We start from the raw sequence: 18,950 nt of genomic DNA, 5'->3' as shown, positions 1-18,950 counted from the left end.
TGCTTTTTCCACAAAAAATACCTCCCAGAATGCAAGTCCATGACTTCTTATTACTCTAATTTACTAGAGCGTCTATATTTTAAGATAACAGTATTTTTCTATTAATTTCAAAACAGATTTGATCTAAGCATAACTTCTTTTTTGGAATTTCTGACAACATGCACAATGAAATTTCGTCTAATTTTAATTCACAACTTCAGTAATATTTCAGTACCCATTACAAATTGCTTCTCCACTTGATTTAGCCTTTTTCAGTTTCACATACGGCCCCGCTAGAGAATTTGATACTTTTTTCGTCGTACAAAATGCAGTTGCATTACCACCTCATTTTCATGTGTCCCCCCAACGTGTACCATCACATTTTTCACGATTTGTGCGTATAATGTGCCCATACAGATGCAGATTAAACATTTTCCTTGAGAGGAATCCGTCTCGATAAAAGGAAAAAGGCAATATTTAACCATGTAGAAGAGATCACTAGACTAAAAAGACAACTAGACATTCAAGTTAGACGAACTACACAACATATGAAACCAAAAGAGACAACATATATAGGGCCTGTCCAGACTACATGGTCCCCATAACGATAGTACCTAGCTTAAGATAATATAAACTAGAAAGCTGAAACACAATAGTACATCCTAGGAACTAGACACATGAGAAAGAAAAAGACCCTTTTATTAACACAGGGAAGAGGACCAAAGGATTAAAAGACTATTGTGTTCAACTAGTTTAGCTCTTGGTCTTGTACTTTGATTCGTCTATCTCTACTCCTTCTCGCTGCGCACGCTCCCCACCGGTCTCTTCGCCGGTGCTCAAACCTCCCTTGCGTCCCATTTCCTGGTAGCCTTCCGTTCCCAACTGCTCCTTTCTCGTCTGCCCTCCACGGCTCCTCCCTTGTAAAACAAAAATAGCAGTACATATGCAGTTAAGGAGAAGAAAATGAGTACCAAAAAGTAAAACAGTATGTTGATATATACCCTCAGCAAGGTGTTCCTGAGCTTCAAGACTTTTCCCACCTGTGCCACCTGGAACTACAGTTTCTCCTTCTTTTGCCCTACGGTCGAGCTCAGACCTTTCTTGCTGTGATGCCATAATTTCTTGTTCCTTTGTTGTGGACATACACAAAGCAAAGTGCGGTTTTTAGTACGATATTCACTTACCGCAATACCTGATGACGAAATGGATAATTTGGCTGCACATTTATACTAGGGGAGCAGGGAGATAATGGCGTTGAGCAGTTGACGCGTGGAGGTTAACGCGGCGGTTCAGAGAGAAAAGACGAGAGCAACTCAGCCTTGATGTTGTAAGAAGAATGACACGCGTCCGCAAGGGTGATAGTATGCTCACACGCTGTCGCTCCGAAAGCTTAGCTAAGCCTAAAAGCGATTGGAGATAATATCCAACAAATTAAATCCAAACCGATCAATGAACTCTAGTGTAGTTGTTAACTTGTTACATATTACAAGCACCTGACCTTCTGTGTCATTTCTGATCAGAGGCGGATCTAGAAATTTAATGTAATGGGGACATAATATTCTGTTCAATTAGTGTCTTCAACAACTTTTAACAAGGGTATAAAGTGATTTAAATTAATTATTTTTAAGGTATATATATATATAAAAAATTTCTGCCAAAATTTACGGGTTCCGATGATCCCTCTAGCATAAGCCATAGGTTCGCCTCTGTTTCCAACCGTCTCTATTCTGTTCTAGCAGCAGAGACTTGCGCAATAGTATCTTTTTCGTGTCTATCTATTAGTATGACGACAAGTAATTAACATATTACTATGTTTTAAATTTAAGTAAATTTTTGATTGAGTATCGAGTTTATGAAGGAAATAATCTTTATGAAATTTATATGACTGTAAAAATCTAAAATTTTGTGATGTTAAATATAATATTATAATATTATTTCTGTTACTAGAAAAAAATTTATAGATAATTTAAATTATTATTTTTTACCAAATTTTAAAAGGCAATCATTTTTTACTTGAACAGTGAGTAGTACTAGTAAAACTTGAACAGAGTACTAGTTAAAAGAATTTTAAAACTTCATTCTTACTATTTCAAATTAATAGGCATTTTCGTTATTTTAAAAGCATATTGATTTATTAGACATATAATCTTCAAAAAATTACATATGTGTATATTTATACTAGTTTCGCGTCACGTGCGTTGCACGTGTATATCAGGTCATGTATGTTTAACCAAAAAATGGAATTTTAGTCAAAGCTAGAATTTAGAAGAACAAGGGTTACTAATAATCGAAAGAATATGTAAAAGAGAGTAATTTGGGTAGCAAGAGTATAATCAGGAGAAAAACAAGTAAATCAAAGTATGTTCCAATAGTGTTTCGTGTTCCTACAATTGATCAATTATCTCCCTTTTATAGCTATTTGGGAGATATGCGTTTTGCCCTTGTCTTAATAAGGCTATTATGAGTACTTAAAGACATTGAATGCTACGTTACACAATCATTGTATTTAATGCAGATTCTCTAACGTATTCAGTATTTAATGCTCATTAAATACTGTATCTGTACTCTCATATATTGTCAGATTCATTCCCCTTGATTCCCTTACCTAAATGACTTAAATAGATACGGGCGCCGAGTCCTTTGAATATCTGCACGTGTCTCTTCCTTTGCCTTTGCTCGTATCTGTTGCAACTCGTGTCTCTTTGCCAGTTGTAACTCTGTGACTATTCTACGTGTTTTGACATGTCATCTTTATTCCACTTTAATATGTAAACCCAATTTTCCCAATACAGATAGTCCCCCCACTTGCCATTTATTCATCAATTGAATATTTGAGAAGTGGATTTCATTAAAACGAGAATTTTGTCACCATTAATGCTATGACAAAATTGACGCTTCAATTGTCACTTCTGTTTAATGCTCTTTACATGTGTCACCTTTTTATTAGTTCTGCAATTCTGCAGCCCCTTTTAAGGCTTTTTCATGGCTCCACTATTCACGAAGAGTCAGTTATCATTATTATGGTACTTCCATCATCACACTTTTTCCTTCGGCGGTCGCTTATCAGTATAAATATAACTTCTTTCTTTGTCTTTTCCACATAAAGTTTACTGAATATTCAATCTCTCAAATCCCTGTTTGCTTCTTTATCGTATCATCCTTCTTCATCATGTCTTCTTCAAAGACTAACCCTAGAAGGATTCCCATAGTTGATTCCTTCCCTAATGCCTCCATTAGAAGCAGAAGGGGAGGTAGGCTTCGTAATTTAGGATCTGTTCGCGATTCTTCCACTCCTTTACCTAGTTCTGGCCCTTCTTCTAGAACTAGGAGTTCACTTTCACAAAGATCTTCTTCAAGAGGTAAAGAACCTTCTGAACCTCTTCGTGAGCCTACAGTAGAGGAGATAGTTCCTACGGAACTATCTTTTTACCATGACAGAGAATCTCTTATGAACCAAGTCTCTGGTTTAGATCGTGTTGATATTTATCCCACTCAAATTACAGAAGGTTTGATTTCTATAGTTCGTAGAGACTGTCATTGGAATAGTGATTTCCCTATTATTATCCCTAATCCAAAACAAAGAATCACCTCTTATATAATCGGGTTTTCTTTTATTTATACATACCCTTTCACCTTAGGGTTTAGACCATCTATTGACCCTGTTATTCTTGAGTTCTGTCGTTTCTTCGATGTTTGCTTGGGTCAAATTGGCCCAATCATATGGAGGGTTGTTGCCTGTTTGAGGCATTTGACCAACACAGTCGGTGTTCCCTTTACTTTCCCTCATTTGATTCACCTTTACTCCCCTAGACTCTTTCGCAATGGTGTTTTCACACTAGTAGCTAGGAGCAAGAAAGTTTTGGTGAGTCCTGAGGATGACAAAGACAGTGGCTAGTATGCCAGGTTTGTTGCTGCCCCTACTGTTGGTTTAGTGGGTGATGATAATGTTCCCTTCCCTGACAAGTAGAATTTTGCACGTAAGTCTTTTTAACTTTCTCGTACCTTTTTTCTCCAAATTTGTCAACTTTTCTAATTTTGCTTTTTTTAGCAACCATGGCACCAATAGATGGTAGGTCTTGGAAAACACTTTCTAACCGTTTTGGTTGGAAAGTAAAAACTCATGGTAAGAACTTTTATTTCATCTTTTCGTGTATATTTTTTTTATTGCACTAATTTAAATTCATCTTTTTATCAGGATTTGCTATTCGCGGAGTCACTGCCGAGGTAGTCGCGGTTTCCCACATCTCTTTGGAAAGGGCTCAAGAAATAATCTTGTGTTCTTCTACAAAAAGAAAAGTTGTTGCCATTGAGGGACATGACTCTTAAGAGGAGGAAGACAAGGGCTCTTTGGTGACAAGGCCACGAGCTCGAAGACGCATCATTTCTGATAATGAAGCAGAGGTATCCCCCCGTCATTCTGTTCCTCTTACCGAGTTTGTTGAGACTCCGGTACTAATTCTTGATGATGACGTTGCTCCCGCTGCTGCTCATGACTCTGCTGAGTAGCTTTTTATTAGCGGGTTTGGTAGTGAAGGCTTAGGTCCTGTTTTGGATGAAGTACCCTTGGCTTCTTTTTCGACACTCGTGTCTGTAACTCATTCTTTGCCAGTTTCGATTGTTTCTGTTCCTCCCTAGACTATCTTTACCACCTCTTTTGTTCCTCCTTCGACAATTCCTCCTCCAAACATTCATTGCACTGAGGTTGGCTCCTCAAGTAAGAATGCTGCTATGAGGCGAGTAGTCATTGAAGTTCCTGCTAAGGGCAGTCTCTTAAGGAAATCAGGTCAAACTGATGTATGGCTAGAGCCTTTAATTGTCCCAATTGAGAAAGCTAATCTAGAGAGACATAGTTTCTTGACCCTGATGAACGATATTGTGCACGCCACTTTGAAGGTATTCCCCTTCTCTTCTTTCTTTTACTTTGTAATTTTTCTATCTTTGAGGATTCTTTTTTCTTTTTCCCCTTTTTAGGTCAACCTTATCGGCACAGAGATGATGAAAAGAATTGCCCACTCAAATCAATTAGTGCGTGATTCTAAGTTAGAGGCGTGCAATTGGAAAGAATAGTTTGAGAGCTTGCAAATTGATGTGGAATATTTAGAAGAGAGCAAGAGTACCTTGGAGCAGCAGGTACGAGCTTTGACTTCGGAGTTGGCGGTTGAAAAGGCTTCCTTAAGCCAAGCAGATAAAGAAAAAACTCACCTTGAAACTTCCTATTCAGAACAGCTGTCCAAGGCTAGTGAAGAAATCAGAGAGTTGAAGGCTCTTTTGAATAAAAAGGAAGCTTACGCTAGGGAGCTCGTACAAAATTTGACTCAGGCACAAGAAGACCTTCGAGCTTCTTCTGATAAGGTGCGTGCTTTAGAAAGCTCCCATGCCTCTCTCCAGACTTCTTACACATCTACCTTGGCTGAAAATGAGAAGTTAAAGAATGAAATTGCTGACTGGAAAAGGGATTATGAGATCCTTGAAGATAAATCTGCTATTGAAATAAGTTGGGTGTTTTTGAATTCACGTCGTGATACCGTAATTGAAGCTGGCCAAGAAAATTTCAACTTGGAATCTGAGTTGGCAAAAATCAATGAAACTATTGAGAAAGTTCAGCAAACTCAAAATTTTCCTTCTCCCGTGGCCGAAGCTTCCGTGAATGTTGAAGTCGATACGGGTATCCCAACTATTTCAAGTCCAGTCGAGCCTGTTGCTGCAGGTCAAATTGAGCACGCAACTGTTGATACTCATGCCCAAGTTGAGCCTGTTGCTGTTGATGCTTCTACTTCAGTTCCTCCAATTTCTTAGTGATCAACCTTAGTTATTTGAATAACTTTGTTTTTGTTTCATTTGAAAAATTGTGGTGAAACCCTTGGTTCCATTTAAGGGTTTATTTTGAGAATTAAAGTCCCCAGACTTTTTATGGGGCAGTTTGTATAAACAATTCATAGTTTTGTGACTAAGTTCGTACTTAGTCTTAAGTTTTTAAATATTAAGAAGTTTTTTCATGTTATTATCTTGAACTTCTGTTTATTTTATTCTTTCCTTTATTTTTAAGGACTTACAGAATAATTTACATTTTTGTTCTTCGAAAATGCTTCTGTTATCCTCATGACTAATTAATTTGAACATGAGTTTTATAAAAGAGGGCCCTTTTATATTTCGACACTTAATGAAGAAGACGTCTCAACTTCATAATGGTGTTAACATATGATAAAAGAAATAGGAACACACATGTTTCTTTGAAATAACTTTGACAAGTTTTTATTTGAACTTTGTCTAGTTTTGAATAATACTTTATATGTATTTAAAGTACATCTATAACTTTCCCGTAACTGTTTTTCTTGTAACAGATTTAAAAAAGTAAAAATAATAAACACGAGGTTTTTATTTATAATCCGTTTTAGTACGTAGCCTTTACCCTAACTATAGTAAGGTTTTCTTTGACCTTGGCTCGTGACTTCGTGACTTTTACTCTACACTTGACTCTTTCGGGCTTGATTTTTCCTCCATTTGCTTTGCCTTCTTTATACACATGTCCGTGTATATTATGTAGTCCCCCAAGTGTTTGAGTGTTGAAGTATGAAGCCTCGAGCACTTGATTGTTTCTCTCATTTGGTACTTTTCCTGAAAAGGAAAACATACGGGACTCAAAGGTTTGATTATAGATGAAGACTGCTTAACCCGTTAGTATTTCTATCAAAATAATTGTAACCCTAGGCCAGAAATTTTAGTTTATTCTGTGTGCCTTACAGGTCGTGACTCATCATTTAGTACGGGTTAGCATTTTGCCTATCATCTAAAATCGTTAGTAAAATTTTAACAATTCAAAAATTAAATTCAAAATATTGACACCTGACCGTGGGTATTCCTTAGAAATAGTATCTCTTCAAGTGAACAACATTCCAATGTGAAGGTAGTATCTTTCCATTCATTGTCTCCAGTTCATATGCTCCTTTTCCTGCAATATCATGAACTCTATAGGGTCCTTCCCATGTTGGACTTAATTTACCTGCGTTAGCTGCCTTTGTAGATTGAAAAATCTTTTTAAGCACGAAGTCCCCAATTTTGAAGAACCTGAGGCGTGCTTTCCTATTGTAGTATCATTCTATGACTTGCTTCTGTGCTGCCATTCTTATTAGTGCAGCTTCTCTCCTTCCTTCGAGTAAATCAAGATTTAAATGCATCTCCTTGTCATTGGACTCTTCTTTTGCCTGCGTGAACCTTGTACTTGGCTCCCCTATCTCAACGGGAATTAAAGCTTCTGCTCCATAAACCAACGAAAATGGTGTTTCTCCCGTACTTGTTTTCGCCGTTGTACGATATGCCCATAAAACACCAGGTAGCACTTCTGGGCAATTCCCCTTTTGACTCTTCTAATAGTTTCTTTAAATTGTTGATAATGACTTTATTTGTTGATTCTGCTTGCCCATTACCCACCTAATGATAAGGCGTAGACGTAATCCTTTTAATTTACCAACTTTGAAGGAATTCCGTGATTTGAGCTCCTTTAAACTGAGGGCCATTATCACATACGATCTCCTTTGGTACACCGGATCAGCATATGATATTCCGCCAAAATAAAATCTTTGACTTCCTTTTATCGCACCTGTTTGAATGCTCCTGCCTCTACCCATTTAGCAAAATAATCAGTGAGTACGAGCAAAAATTTTACTTGTCCTTTTGCTTGTGGTAATGGACCTACGATATCCATTCTCCATTTCATAAATGGCCACGGTGCGATGACCGGATGTAATAACTCCGCAGGTCTATGCATATTGTTACCGTACCTTTGACATTTATCACATTTTGCCACGAAACTTTCTGCTTCTTCTTCCATTTTAGGCCAGTAATAACCTGCCCTAATTAAGATTCTTACCAGTGATCTTCCACCTGCATGGTTCCCACAATGTCCTTCGTGTATTTCTCTCATTACATATTCCATTTGCGAAGGTCCGAGGCACCTTGCTAAGGGATCACCGAACATTTTACGATATAGATTGCCTTGCTTTAAGCTACCGAGCAACCTTTTTTCGAAGCGCATGAGCTTTTTTCTTATCATCAGGGACGGTACCATACTGTAAAAAAGCAACAATCTCATTCCTCCTATCCCAAGTTAAATTATTAAAATTTACCTCATTCTTATCAGGATCTAGAACTAAATGAAATAAATGTATAACTGAGCGTTTACATCACTTGCCACATCAACCGCAGATGCGAGATTAGCTAGGGTGTCCGCTTCTACATTTTCATCCCTTGGTATTTGTATAACTTTCCAGGTTTGAAATTGCTTTATCAATTCCCGTACCTTTTTTAAATACTGTTGCATCCTCGCTTCCCTGGCTGTATAAGTCCCCAACATTTGATTAACCACGAGTAGCGAATCACTTTTGATTATAATTTGATTTATGCCAAGTTCTCGTGCCAATTCTAGACCTACAATTACTGCCTCATACTCCGCCTCATTGTTAGTTATAGAATGACATTTAATAGCTTGTCGAATGGTTTCACCCATAGGTGGTACCAAAACAATCCCTAAACCTGCACCTTTTACGTTAGATGAACCATCAGTGAATAAAGTCCAAGTTCCTGGGTTAGCTCCATTGAACACCTGTAATTCTTTCTCTACTTCTAATTGCATCCCCTGGCTAAAATTAGCCACGAAATAAGCTAACACTTGTGATTTTATAGCAATTCTAGGTTGATACGTGATTTCGTATTCACTTAACTCTATAGCCCACTTAGCCAACCTACCTGATAACTCATGCTTATGTAATATTTTACGTAAAGGGTAGGCAGTTACTACAACAATAGGATGACACTGAAAGTAAGGTCTTAACTTCCTAGATTCCATGATTAATGCGAGTGAAAGTTTTTCTAATTGAGGATACCGCGTCTCCGCATTTAACAAAGATTTACTAACATAATAGACGGGGGATTGTTTATCTTGTTCTTCCCGGACCAAAACAACACTTACCGCTATTTCCGAAATAGCAAGGTAAATGAGTAGTCTTTCCCCAGCCTTTGGTTTTGCCAGCAAAGGTGGATTTGATAAGTATGTTTTCAAATTCCTGAGTGCCTGTTGACATTTCTCATTCCATTCAAAATGATCCTGCTTTTTAAGGGCTGAGAAGAATTTAAAGCACTTCTCTGATGATTTAGAGATGAATCTTCCCAAGGCTATAATTCTCCCTGTTAATCTTTGAACTTCTTTCTTGTTTGAAAGTATATCAGGAATTTCTTCAATGGCCTTAATCTGTGCAAGATTCACTTCAATACCACGGTTAGAAACAAGAAAACCCTAAAACTTACCTGATGTAACACCAAATGCACATTTCTCGGGATTTAACTTCATATTAAATTTGCTCAAAATTAAAAATGTGACAGATAAGTGTAATATGTGATCTTTTGAATACTGAGTTTTAACAAGCATATCATCTATATACACTTCCATAGTTTTTCCTAAATGCTCTTGAAACATTTTGGTAACTAACCTCTGATACGTTGCACCTGCATTCTTTAGAACAAAAAGCATTACTTTATCACAGTAAGTCCCCCTGTCTGTTATGAATGAAGTTTTTTCTTCATCTCCCGGATCCATTTTAATCTGATTATAACCTGAATATGCATCTAAAAAACTTAATAGCTCATGACCTGCAGTTGCATCAATCAATTGATCTATGTGTGATAGTGGAAAAGAATCTTTAGGGCAAGCTATATTAAGATCTGTGTAATCTACAAAAACCCGCCACTTACCGTTCTTCTTTGGAACTACAACAGTATTAGCTAACCAGTTAGGATACTTCACCTCACGAATGGAACCAATTTTTAGCAATTTTTGGACTCTTCTTGAATCACCTGATTCTTGAAAGTTCCTTGCTTTCTTTTCTTTTGCTTGACAGGAGGGTATGATGGGTCTTTCATTTAATTTGTGAGTCATCACCTCCGGTGGTATCCTTGTCATGTCAGAGTGGGACCAAGCAAAACAGTCCACGTTAGTTTTCAAAAATTCAATTAACTTACCTCTCATGTCTTGGCTAAGATTGGCCCCAACGTAGACTTTCTTATCAGGCCATTGAGCAAATAACACAATAGGCTCTAATTCCTCTATTGTTATTTTGATATTTTCATTCTCTTCTGTTTCTTGAATGGTATCAGGCCTTGAATCTACATCTGTTTGCCCCTCTTCAGTTGAGGTTTGTGTTATGGTGTCCTCAACTGGCTTCTGTGATTGCCATTTTTCTTCATTTCTCGTGCTTGTATCTACAACGGAGTTGATAGTCTTGGATGTATGTTGATCTCCACAAATTTGACAAATTCCCCATGGCGACGAAAATTTGATAACTTGATGCAAGGTTGAAGGAACTGCATCCATCTCGTGGATCCATGGTCTCCCAAGGATTATGTTGTAAGCCATCTCCATATCTACTACCTGGAACTTTGTATCTTTGTCGACTCCTTCAGTGAATGTGGTGAGTGTTACTTCTCCTTTCGTCACAACACTATAATTATCAAATCTAGATAGAGTATGTGCCTTTGGTATTACTTTATCTTTAGCTTTCATCTCACGTAATACTCTTAGCAAAATAATATTCATGGAACTACCTGGATCAATCAAGACTCGTTTTACATTAGTATCATATACAATTAGAGATATTACCAGTGCATCGTTATGAGGTGTTAGTACGCCATCTGCGTCTGCATCATTGAATGTAATGTTGTCTTCCTCTAAGATATGCCGCACCTGTTTCTTTTGGGCAATTGTAACTTTGGAAATTTTGTTAGCTGTAGTATATGATATACCATTGATGTCTTCACCCCCACTTATAACACTGACAGTTCTTTTGGGGGAAGGTGGTTTTGGAGGTTCCTGCCTGTTCTTCATGTAAGCTTGCTTACATTTCTCACTGAACAACTCAGTAAGATATCCTTGTTTCAATAAATAATCAACTTCACTTGGTAAAAATCTGCAGTCTGTTGTTTTATGCCCGTGATCATTATGAAACTCGCACCAATGATCAGGGGTGTCTGTTTGGATTCGATCTCATTTCTTTTGGCCATCGAACCTTATCACCCATGTTTCTCAAAACAGCTACGGGCTAGGAGGTGCTGGCGTTAAAATTGTAACCACCGAATCTTGCTTTTAAGTTTTTATCATCATCTCGTGACTCATAGTTGTTTCGATCGTTCCTAAATCTTGATGAAGAACCTGATTCTCTATTCCTTGATCTGTGATCATACCTTTGATTGTCCTGCTTTGACCGTGAGTCTTTTCCCGCAGGTCCCATATACGGCTCGTACCTATTTTTACCAGATCTTTTTTCGGTCTCCGCACATCTCGAACTTACCTTTTCTTCTTTTTGAAATCGCAGAACAGTATCTTCTTCGATCCTCAGCTTCGTGCTATACCTATTATAAACATCATTCCACGTTGTAGTTGGGAATTCACGAAGGCTTTCCTTGAGTCTCCTCGTAGCTTCCGAGCTTTTCTCATTCAAGTTGCTTGTGAATGCTATAACTGCCCAATTATCAGGTACACAAGGTAAGGTCATTCTTTCACGTTGGAACCTGTCCACGAATTCTCTAAGCAATTATGAGCCCTCTTGATTGATCTTGAAAATATCTTCCACTCTTTTTTCGACTTTTTGAGCTCTCAAGTGTGCTTGAAAATATAATTACCATGTTATGCACACTTGGTGAGTGCTTCACCGAATTTTTTGACTAATACTGATTCAATCTCCTGCTTAGTCAAATCGTTGCCTTTTACGCCTGCTGTAAATGCAATCACGTGATCTTGTGGGTCTGTTGTTCCATCGTATTTTGGAATATCATGCATTTTGAATTTCTTTGGAATTGGAAGGAGAGCAACATTTGGCTTCCAAGGTTGTTGAGAATATTTATCCATATCTACCCCTTTGATTACGGGCGGCACCCCGAGTATTTGCTCTATGCGGTCACTTTGCTCCTTGAGCTGTTTCTGCAATGTTAGTACTAAATTTTGCAAATTTGAATTAACTAAATTACCTGGTTCTCCCTCTTGTGATTCACTGGGGGTTCCACCACTACCTGAATTAACAAGCCCGGAACGAGGGTTCTCTAGAGTGTTGTTATTTAGAGTAGGTGTGGGTGGTGCAGCAGGTAACTGGCTAACCAAGGCCTGAACGGCTTTATTGACCTGTGCGGTAATAAGTTTTTGCAAAGCCTCATCCATAGCTTCAACATTTTCGAATTGAGCCTGTCCATCTGTGTGAAATCCATCAGGAGTGCCTTCACGAGATCGCCGAGGAGAGCCTCATGGAGAAATAATCAGTGCGTTATTATTCTGAGGATTTCTCTGAAGTTGTTGGTTCGTTTGGTTTTCTTGGTTTCCTTGAATGTTGTCATTGTTGTTCGACATAGTTGATGCAACAAGGAAAGTTAAGCGAAAAGAAAATAGATTATCAAATTTTCGATAACGGAACCAATTTGTTTAACCAAAAAATGGAATTTTAGTCAAAGCTAGAATTTAGAAGAACACGGGTTACTGATAATCGAAAGAATATGTAAAAGAGAGTAATTTGGGTAGCAAGATTATAATCAGGAGAAAAACAAGTAAACCAAAGTATATTCCAATAGTGTTTCGTGTCCCTACAATTGATCAATTATCTCCTTTTTATAGCTATTTGGGAGATATGCATTTTGCCCTTGTCTTAATAAGGCTATTATGAGTAATTAAAGATATTGGATGCTACGTTACACAATCATTGTATTTAATACAGATTCTCTAACGTATTCAGTATTTAATGCTCATTAAATACTGTATCTGTACTCTCATATATTGTCAGATTCATTCCCCTTGATTCCCTTACCTAAATGACTTAAATAGATACGGGCGCCGAGTCTTTTGAATATCTGCCCGTGTCTCTTCCTTTGACTTTGCTCGTATCTGTTGCAACTTGTGTCTCTTTGCCAGTTATAACTCTGTGACTAGTCTACGTATCTTGACACATCATCTTTATTCCACTTTAATATGTAAACTCAATTTCTCCCAATACAATGTATAACATGTTGTTAGAAAAATAAATTTTGGGAAAAATTAAAAATTAGTGGCTTTGATACAATATTCTCCGTCTTGCGACCCAGGCACTACAAAAAAGGGACTATTTGCGGAGGTTGGTATTAACACCCGCAAATTGTATTAAATTGTTGGGGTCAACTAAGCCGCCGAAAACTATATTTTAATTGCGATGGTCAAGACCTTCACTAAATAAAAATAAAGAGCGCTAAAATTTTCCCACGTTATTTTTCTAGTTTCCCTCATTTTTTCCTCAAACCCTTTTTCTATTCTTTCTCTCTCTCACCTCTTACATTTCTTTCTCTCTCACTCCCCCCAATATGAAGAAAAACAAAGAGCCATACGTCTCAAAAATTTAGCAGTGAAACTTCAATCACTGCTAATATTATTTACTATTGTTCAAGTAATCTGTTCTATTTTTTTTTTTCAATTTTTTTCAGGTAATTTCTCTTATTTGAAGAATGGAGCAGGCATGGATATATGGATTCTAGCTTGGAGTTTTCAGATTTAAACTTATAATTTTTTTTCATTTCCCTCATTTTCCCAACTTCTTTTACTTATTCTCTGGTTTTGTGTAATTTCTCAGATGTATTGCCATTTGCTTCAATCAGAATAATTTCTCCGCACATATATTGTTATATTTGTTTAAAGGTCTTTCTTTTGTCTTGCATGTTTAATTCTTACTACAATTTGAGTGTGTGATTGAAAGTATTTTGATTTCTAAATATGTGTATGCTTTTGTTAGGTATGACTTGAAATTTTTTCCTTCTTTTCTCGTTCTTAGTAGCTTGAATTTTTGGGTTAAAATTAATTTTTTAAGAGTTTGTAGATTTGGGGTTAAAAGCAACAGTAGCTTTGTGTGAATATTATTCATTGTCTAGTAAGTGAGAAATAATTACTGTTATTAACATTATTTAATTTTTAAAATGTGCCTTTGTGAAAGAGGATGTTTTTCTTTAGTTCTTATATATGAAAATACTTACGGACTTATGAGGTGTAGTTTTATGCCCTTGAGTATTACTTTTAAATTAAGTTGAAAAATCATAAACAAATTAATTTCTGTTAAAAAAAACATATAATTTAGGAATATTTAAAACCTAACAACAGAAACTATCAAGTTGCCCCACTCTAATTTGATTTATTGACAGATTGCAAAACTATTACGATTTTTTATCGAACTCTCTTGCGCAAAAGAATTCTTGTTAACAGTTGCACTTTTGAAAATTGTAGATCAATTTGTACTTTCTAATGGACAAATCTTGGATTGGAATGCCAAGAACCTCAACGGAGTATTTGCTTGGTTTGAATCAATTTCTAGATTTTGCATTTACAAATGGAGCTATAAGAGATAAAATAAAATGTCCTTGTCCGAAATGTGATTTTGGAAAGTGGCAGACAAGAGGTATAGTGCTTGATCATTTGATTTGCAAGTCATTTCCTCAAAATTATGTCACTTGGGTTCTTTACGGGGAAATAAATGTGTTGCAGAATTCTGGGAACGTAGAGGTCACTCAAAATGCACCACCTCCTGAAAATCCTATAGAATTGCTGATTAATGAAGCATTTCGGGGGATAGGGCATGAGGGCGTTGATGTAGGTCCATCACAAGTAGTGGAAGAAGAAGAAATCTTAAATGATATTCCCGCTTCAAATAATAAAGACTTTTTTGAGTTGCTTAGAGATGGAGGTCAAGAACTATATGAAGGGTCTAACTATAGAGATGAAGGTCAAGTACTCAAAGTTAGAATTTTTGTTAAAATTATATCACATTAAGTGCTTGTCCGGGCTAAGTGACAAGGGGATGACTATGATACTAGATCTTCTAAGGGATGCATTTAACTTTGCAAAGATCCCTGATTCTTTTTATGAAGCCAAGAATACCATCAACAAGCTTTGTCTGGATTGAATGGTTGAAGTAAATATTTTGTGTGTAATGGCTGCAGTAGATGTTTTGCACTTAATGGCTGGAGCAGATATTTTGCACTTAATAGGTAAAGTAGATGTGGTATTTAAAGCTAGTTTTGAGACTAAAGATAATACTTCATGTTACGTTCCTTATGATTTAATGTTATTGATGTTACTAATTTTGATATACAATTTCAATATTATGTTCATGCTTCATAATATTAATATATTTAAAATATTCTATAGAAAATTTTGGGAGTCACAATTACCCCCAAAATCATATTATTTGAAAAAAATAACTGAGGTTATTATAACTCTCTAATTAAGTAAAGAGAATATGCTATGAAAATTGCATAGGTTTAAAACCCTGCAAATTGCTTGATTAACGGGGGTTCTAACCGCCGCAATATTTTCCTCAAAAAAGTTTTAAATTGATTAAATATTGAAAATACGGGGGTTAAATTGCTGCTAAATCAACCGCAGTTAATGATACCAGCGGTCACGAAAAAGCCCTTGCAAATTGATTGCGGCGACAGATATTGCAGGGGTTTTGAAAACGCCGCGACAATAATTTGCGGGGGTTGATGACACCCATAATTTGCAAATTTAACCCCCACAAATAGCCCCTTTTTTTGTAGTGAGGTAATAATCTTTCATATAATTTCATGCATACTACTAATTGTATACCAACAAACCAATTTTATACAAAAAAAATTAAATACTACTAGAAATCCGGAAATTAGTGACCAAAATTTTGCGACAAAAATTATACGGTCCAAAAAAGCGACCAAAGTTGGTGTCACGACCCAAAATCCACTAAGGGTCGTGATGGCGCCGGACACACTGTCAGGCAAGACAACACCAAGAAGTTAATTAAATTCCAATTTTAGTATTTGTTGAAATCGTTTTCTTTATACATTAAACAGTAAATAATAAAATTCACAGAAATAACCATGAAGTCTTTAACAAACTTAATATTGAATAATTCCAAAATCATCCCAAAATCCGATGTCACAAGTGCATGAGCTATCTCTAGGAAACAATATAATACAACAACCGTCCGAAATACAAATTGGACAGAAAGTAAATACAGTAATCTGAAAAAGACTCTGCTGGCTGTGGGTCGTCTCGAGAAGTGCAGCTCACCTAAGTCTCCATATCAATCATACTGCTACACCCACTAGGCCACTAGAGATACATGTGCCTGTGCAACAAAAATGCACAACAAATGTAGCATGAGTACGAAAATAATGTGTACTCAGTAAGTATCCCGTCTAATCTCGAAGAAGTAGAGACGAGAGGTCGACTTTGACACTTACTAGGGGTCCAATATTAATAATACCAATAATATAGAAAATCGAGGATTTTTATAAAAATAATTTTAAACTCAATAGCATGAGGCAAGTAACCAATTCTTTCGTTTATAGGAAATCTTCAAATTCATTTTCATCATTTATACATTTATCTTAGGCCAGGGAGAAAAAATATCAAAATCTATGAATCTCAAGGATACAAGCATGCGCAAATCATGCCGAGGTCGTACGGCTCGATCCAACAATATTTAAATTGTGCATTGCCATAGGGTTGAATGACGCGAACCATAGATGCAACTATTTAATCTACCGAGGTGTTTGGTCCGTTCCACAATACACATTCAAACAGTCAATCAAGAACTCATCAAGGAGCAAATTATCCAAGAAAAGGCAATTTCTCTTTTAAAAATCAAGAAACGATGACTAGTCTTTTGGAAATCATTTACACGTTTGATATGTTTTAAGCATTTTTAAATTGACAACAAGATTTCAAATATTGCAAGTAAAGCATGCGATTGGGTCCTAAACTACCCAGACTTAAGCATAATAGTAGCTACACACGGACTCTCGTCACCTCGTGCGTACGTAGCCCCCACAAATATAGGCATATATCCAATTAATTCACCCATTGGGACAATTCCCTCTTACAAGATTAGAAAGTAGACTCACCTTGCTCCGTAGCCCACTTTCCGGTACAAGATTGTGCTCAAACCCTCAATTCAGTGCGGAACAATCCAAAACTAATGAAATAGTGTATAAACTAATCAATACATGTTCAAAAATTGATATTCCAACTATTAAGGTGATTACCCAACCCTAAATGTAAGATTCCTAAAATTCACCCCCGGGCCCACGTGCCCAGATTCCGAAAGGTTTCGAAAAAAGTTGTTACCCATAACCTTATGAAGTCAAATATATGATTTTTACCAAATTCTATAACTATTTTCATGGTCAAATCTCATTTTTATACAAAATCTAGGTTTTCATTTAAACCCTTGATTTCACCAATTTTTACATGTTAAGATATCCATAATCTATGTATTAAACTCATGTTGTATATAAATTACTTGCCTCAAAGTGCTAAGTGAAAACCCTCTTCCAAAAGCTCGAAAAATCGCCCAAATCCGAGACTCAAAACTAAAAAATGAGTAAAAATGGTTGACTCCTGTATTTAGGAATTCTGCCTAGGCAAGTCGCATGCATGAAATGCGACTTTGCCTAATTTTCGGGCAAAAATGAACTACTACCAGCCTTCAGTTAACGGACCATAACATTCTGTACAAATGTCCAAATGATAAATGGTTTAACTTTATGAAAACTAGAATCAAAGATCTACAACTTTCATATTTTGCAAAGTTTTCGATTCCTTATAGATTTTGAGATATAAGCTTTCAAAATCAGCTCGGCGATTGCACCAGTTGCAGTCTAAAAACAGCTTCTGCATTAGAAAAATTCAACAACTCCTTTTGTCCGAAATCCATTACGTTAACCTTCTGAAATCCACCAAAGGCCCTCGGAAACTTAACTAATTATACCAATATGTCCAAAAATACAATACGAACTTAATCGAGGCTTCAAACCACGTCAAACAACGTCAAACAATGTCAAACAACGTCAAAACTATGAATCGCGCATCAAATCGAATTATGAGCTTTCAAATCTTCCAACTTTTATATTTTGCGCTGAAACATATCAAATCAATCCAGAATGACTTCAAATTTTGCACACAAGTCACATTCGACATTACGAACCTATTCCAACTTCCGGAATCGGAATCCGACCCCGTTATCATAAAGTCAACTCTCGGTGAAACTTCTCAAAAACCTTTAAATTTCTAACTTTCGTCAAATAACTCCAAAATGGCCTACGGACCTCCAAATCCACTTCCGATCGCGCTCCTAATAACAAAATCACCATTCGGAACTATTTCTAGATTCAGAATCCCTAATGGACATCGATAGCATTGAAATTTACTTCAACCCAAATTTATGAAATTCTTCTAAAATGCTAACTTCCACAATAAGCGCCAAAACACTCCCGGGTCATCCAAAACCCGGTCCGAACATATGCCCAAGTCCGAAATCATCATACGAACCTGCTGGAACCTTCAAATCCCGATTCCAAGGCCGTTTACTCAAAAATCCAATCTTAGTCAATTCTTTCAACTTAAAGCTTCCGAAATGAGAATTCACTTTCCAAACCAACTCCGAACTTCCCAGAATTTGATTCCGACCATGCGTACAAGTCATAATACTTGAAGTGAAGCTGCTCATGGCCTCAAACTGCTGAACGACGCGCTAGATCTCAACACGACCGGTCGGGTCATTACATTCTCTCCCATTTAAACATACATTCGTCCTCGAATGTGCTGAGAATTGCAGTGAAGTTGTCCGAAATCATTGTTTAACACCTTGTGCACCTACCCGTGCTACCACAACTCAGTCGAGCACATTAGCTCGATCAAATCTGAAGATATCCTCTTTTATTTAGGCAAATGAGCCTTAGAGCCCAGTTTCGACATCCGAAATTCTCTGCCATGCATGCTTCCAATATATGAACACCGTGTCAATCACTATACGAGGTACCATAACATAACTGCATATCTTTGCTAAGTTCTAACCTTGCGCCACATCATTCATAGAACCACAATAACATTCTCTAATCATAATTGACGAAATTCCACGAATATGATGCTCCCAATATATCTCATG

General features: G+C 36.8%; 1 protein-coding gene across 1 annotated transcript; it reads right to left on the bottom strand.

The window, feature by feature from the left end:
* Positions 1-478: 478 nt before the first annotated feature.
* Positions 479-1,193, bottom strand: LOC107761161 (em protein H5). Its single transcript, XM_016579343.2, has 2 exons — positions 981-1,193; positions 479-896 (listed from the first exon to the last, which is right to left on the bottom strand). The coding sequence occupies exons 1-2, from the start codon at positions 1,120-1,122 to the stop codon at positions 733-735; spliced, it is 306 nt and encodes a 101-aa protein (XP_016434829.1). The 5' UTR covers positions 1,123-1,193; the 3' UTR covers positions 479-732.
* Between the last annotated feature and the right edge of the window lie 17,757 nt (positions 1,194-18,950).

This window comes from Nicotiana tabacum, unplaced genomic scaffold, assembly GCF_000715075.1.
Source record: "Nicotiana tabacum cultivar K326 unplaced genomic scaffold, ASM71507v2 Un00029, whole genome shotgun sequence".
Lineage (NCBI taxonomy): Eukaryota > Viridiplantae > Streptophyta > Magnoliopsida > Solanales > Solanaceae > Nicotiana > Nicotiana tabacum.
This window is presented reverse-complemented; position numbering and strand designations above follow the sequence as displayed.

Excerpts from the sequence above, each read along its gene's own strand:
- LOC107761161 (XM_016579343.2), bottom strand. The coding sequence starts at position 1,122 with ATGTCCACAACAAAGGAACAAGAAATTATGGCATCACAGCAAGAAAGG. Across the intron at positions 897-980 it reads TCAGGAACACCTTGCTGAGG|GGAGGAGCCGTGGAGGGCAG; the intron begins GTATATATCAAC and ends TTGTTTTACAAG.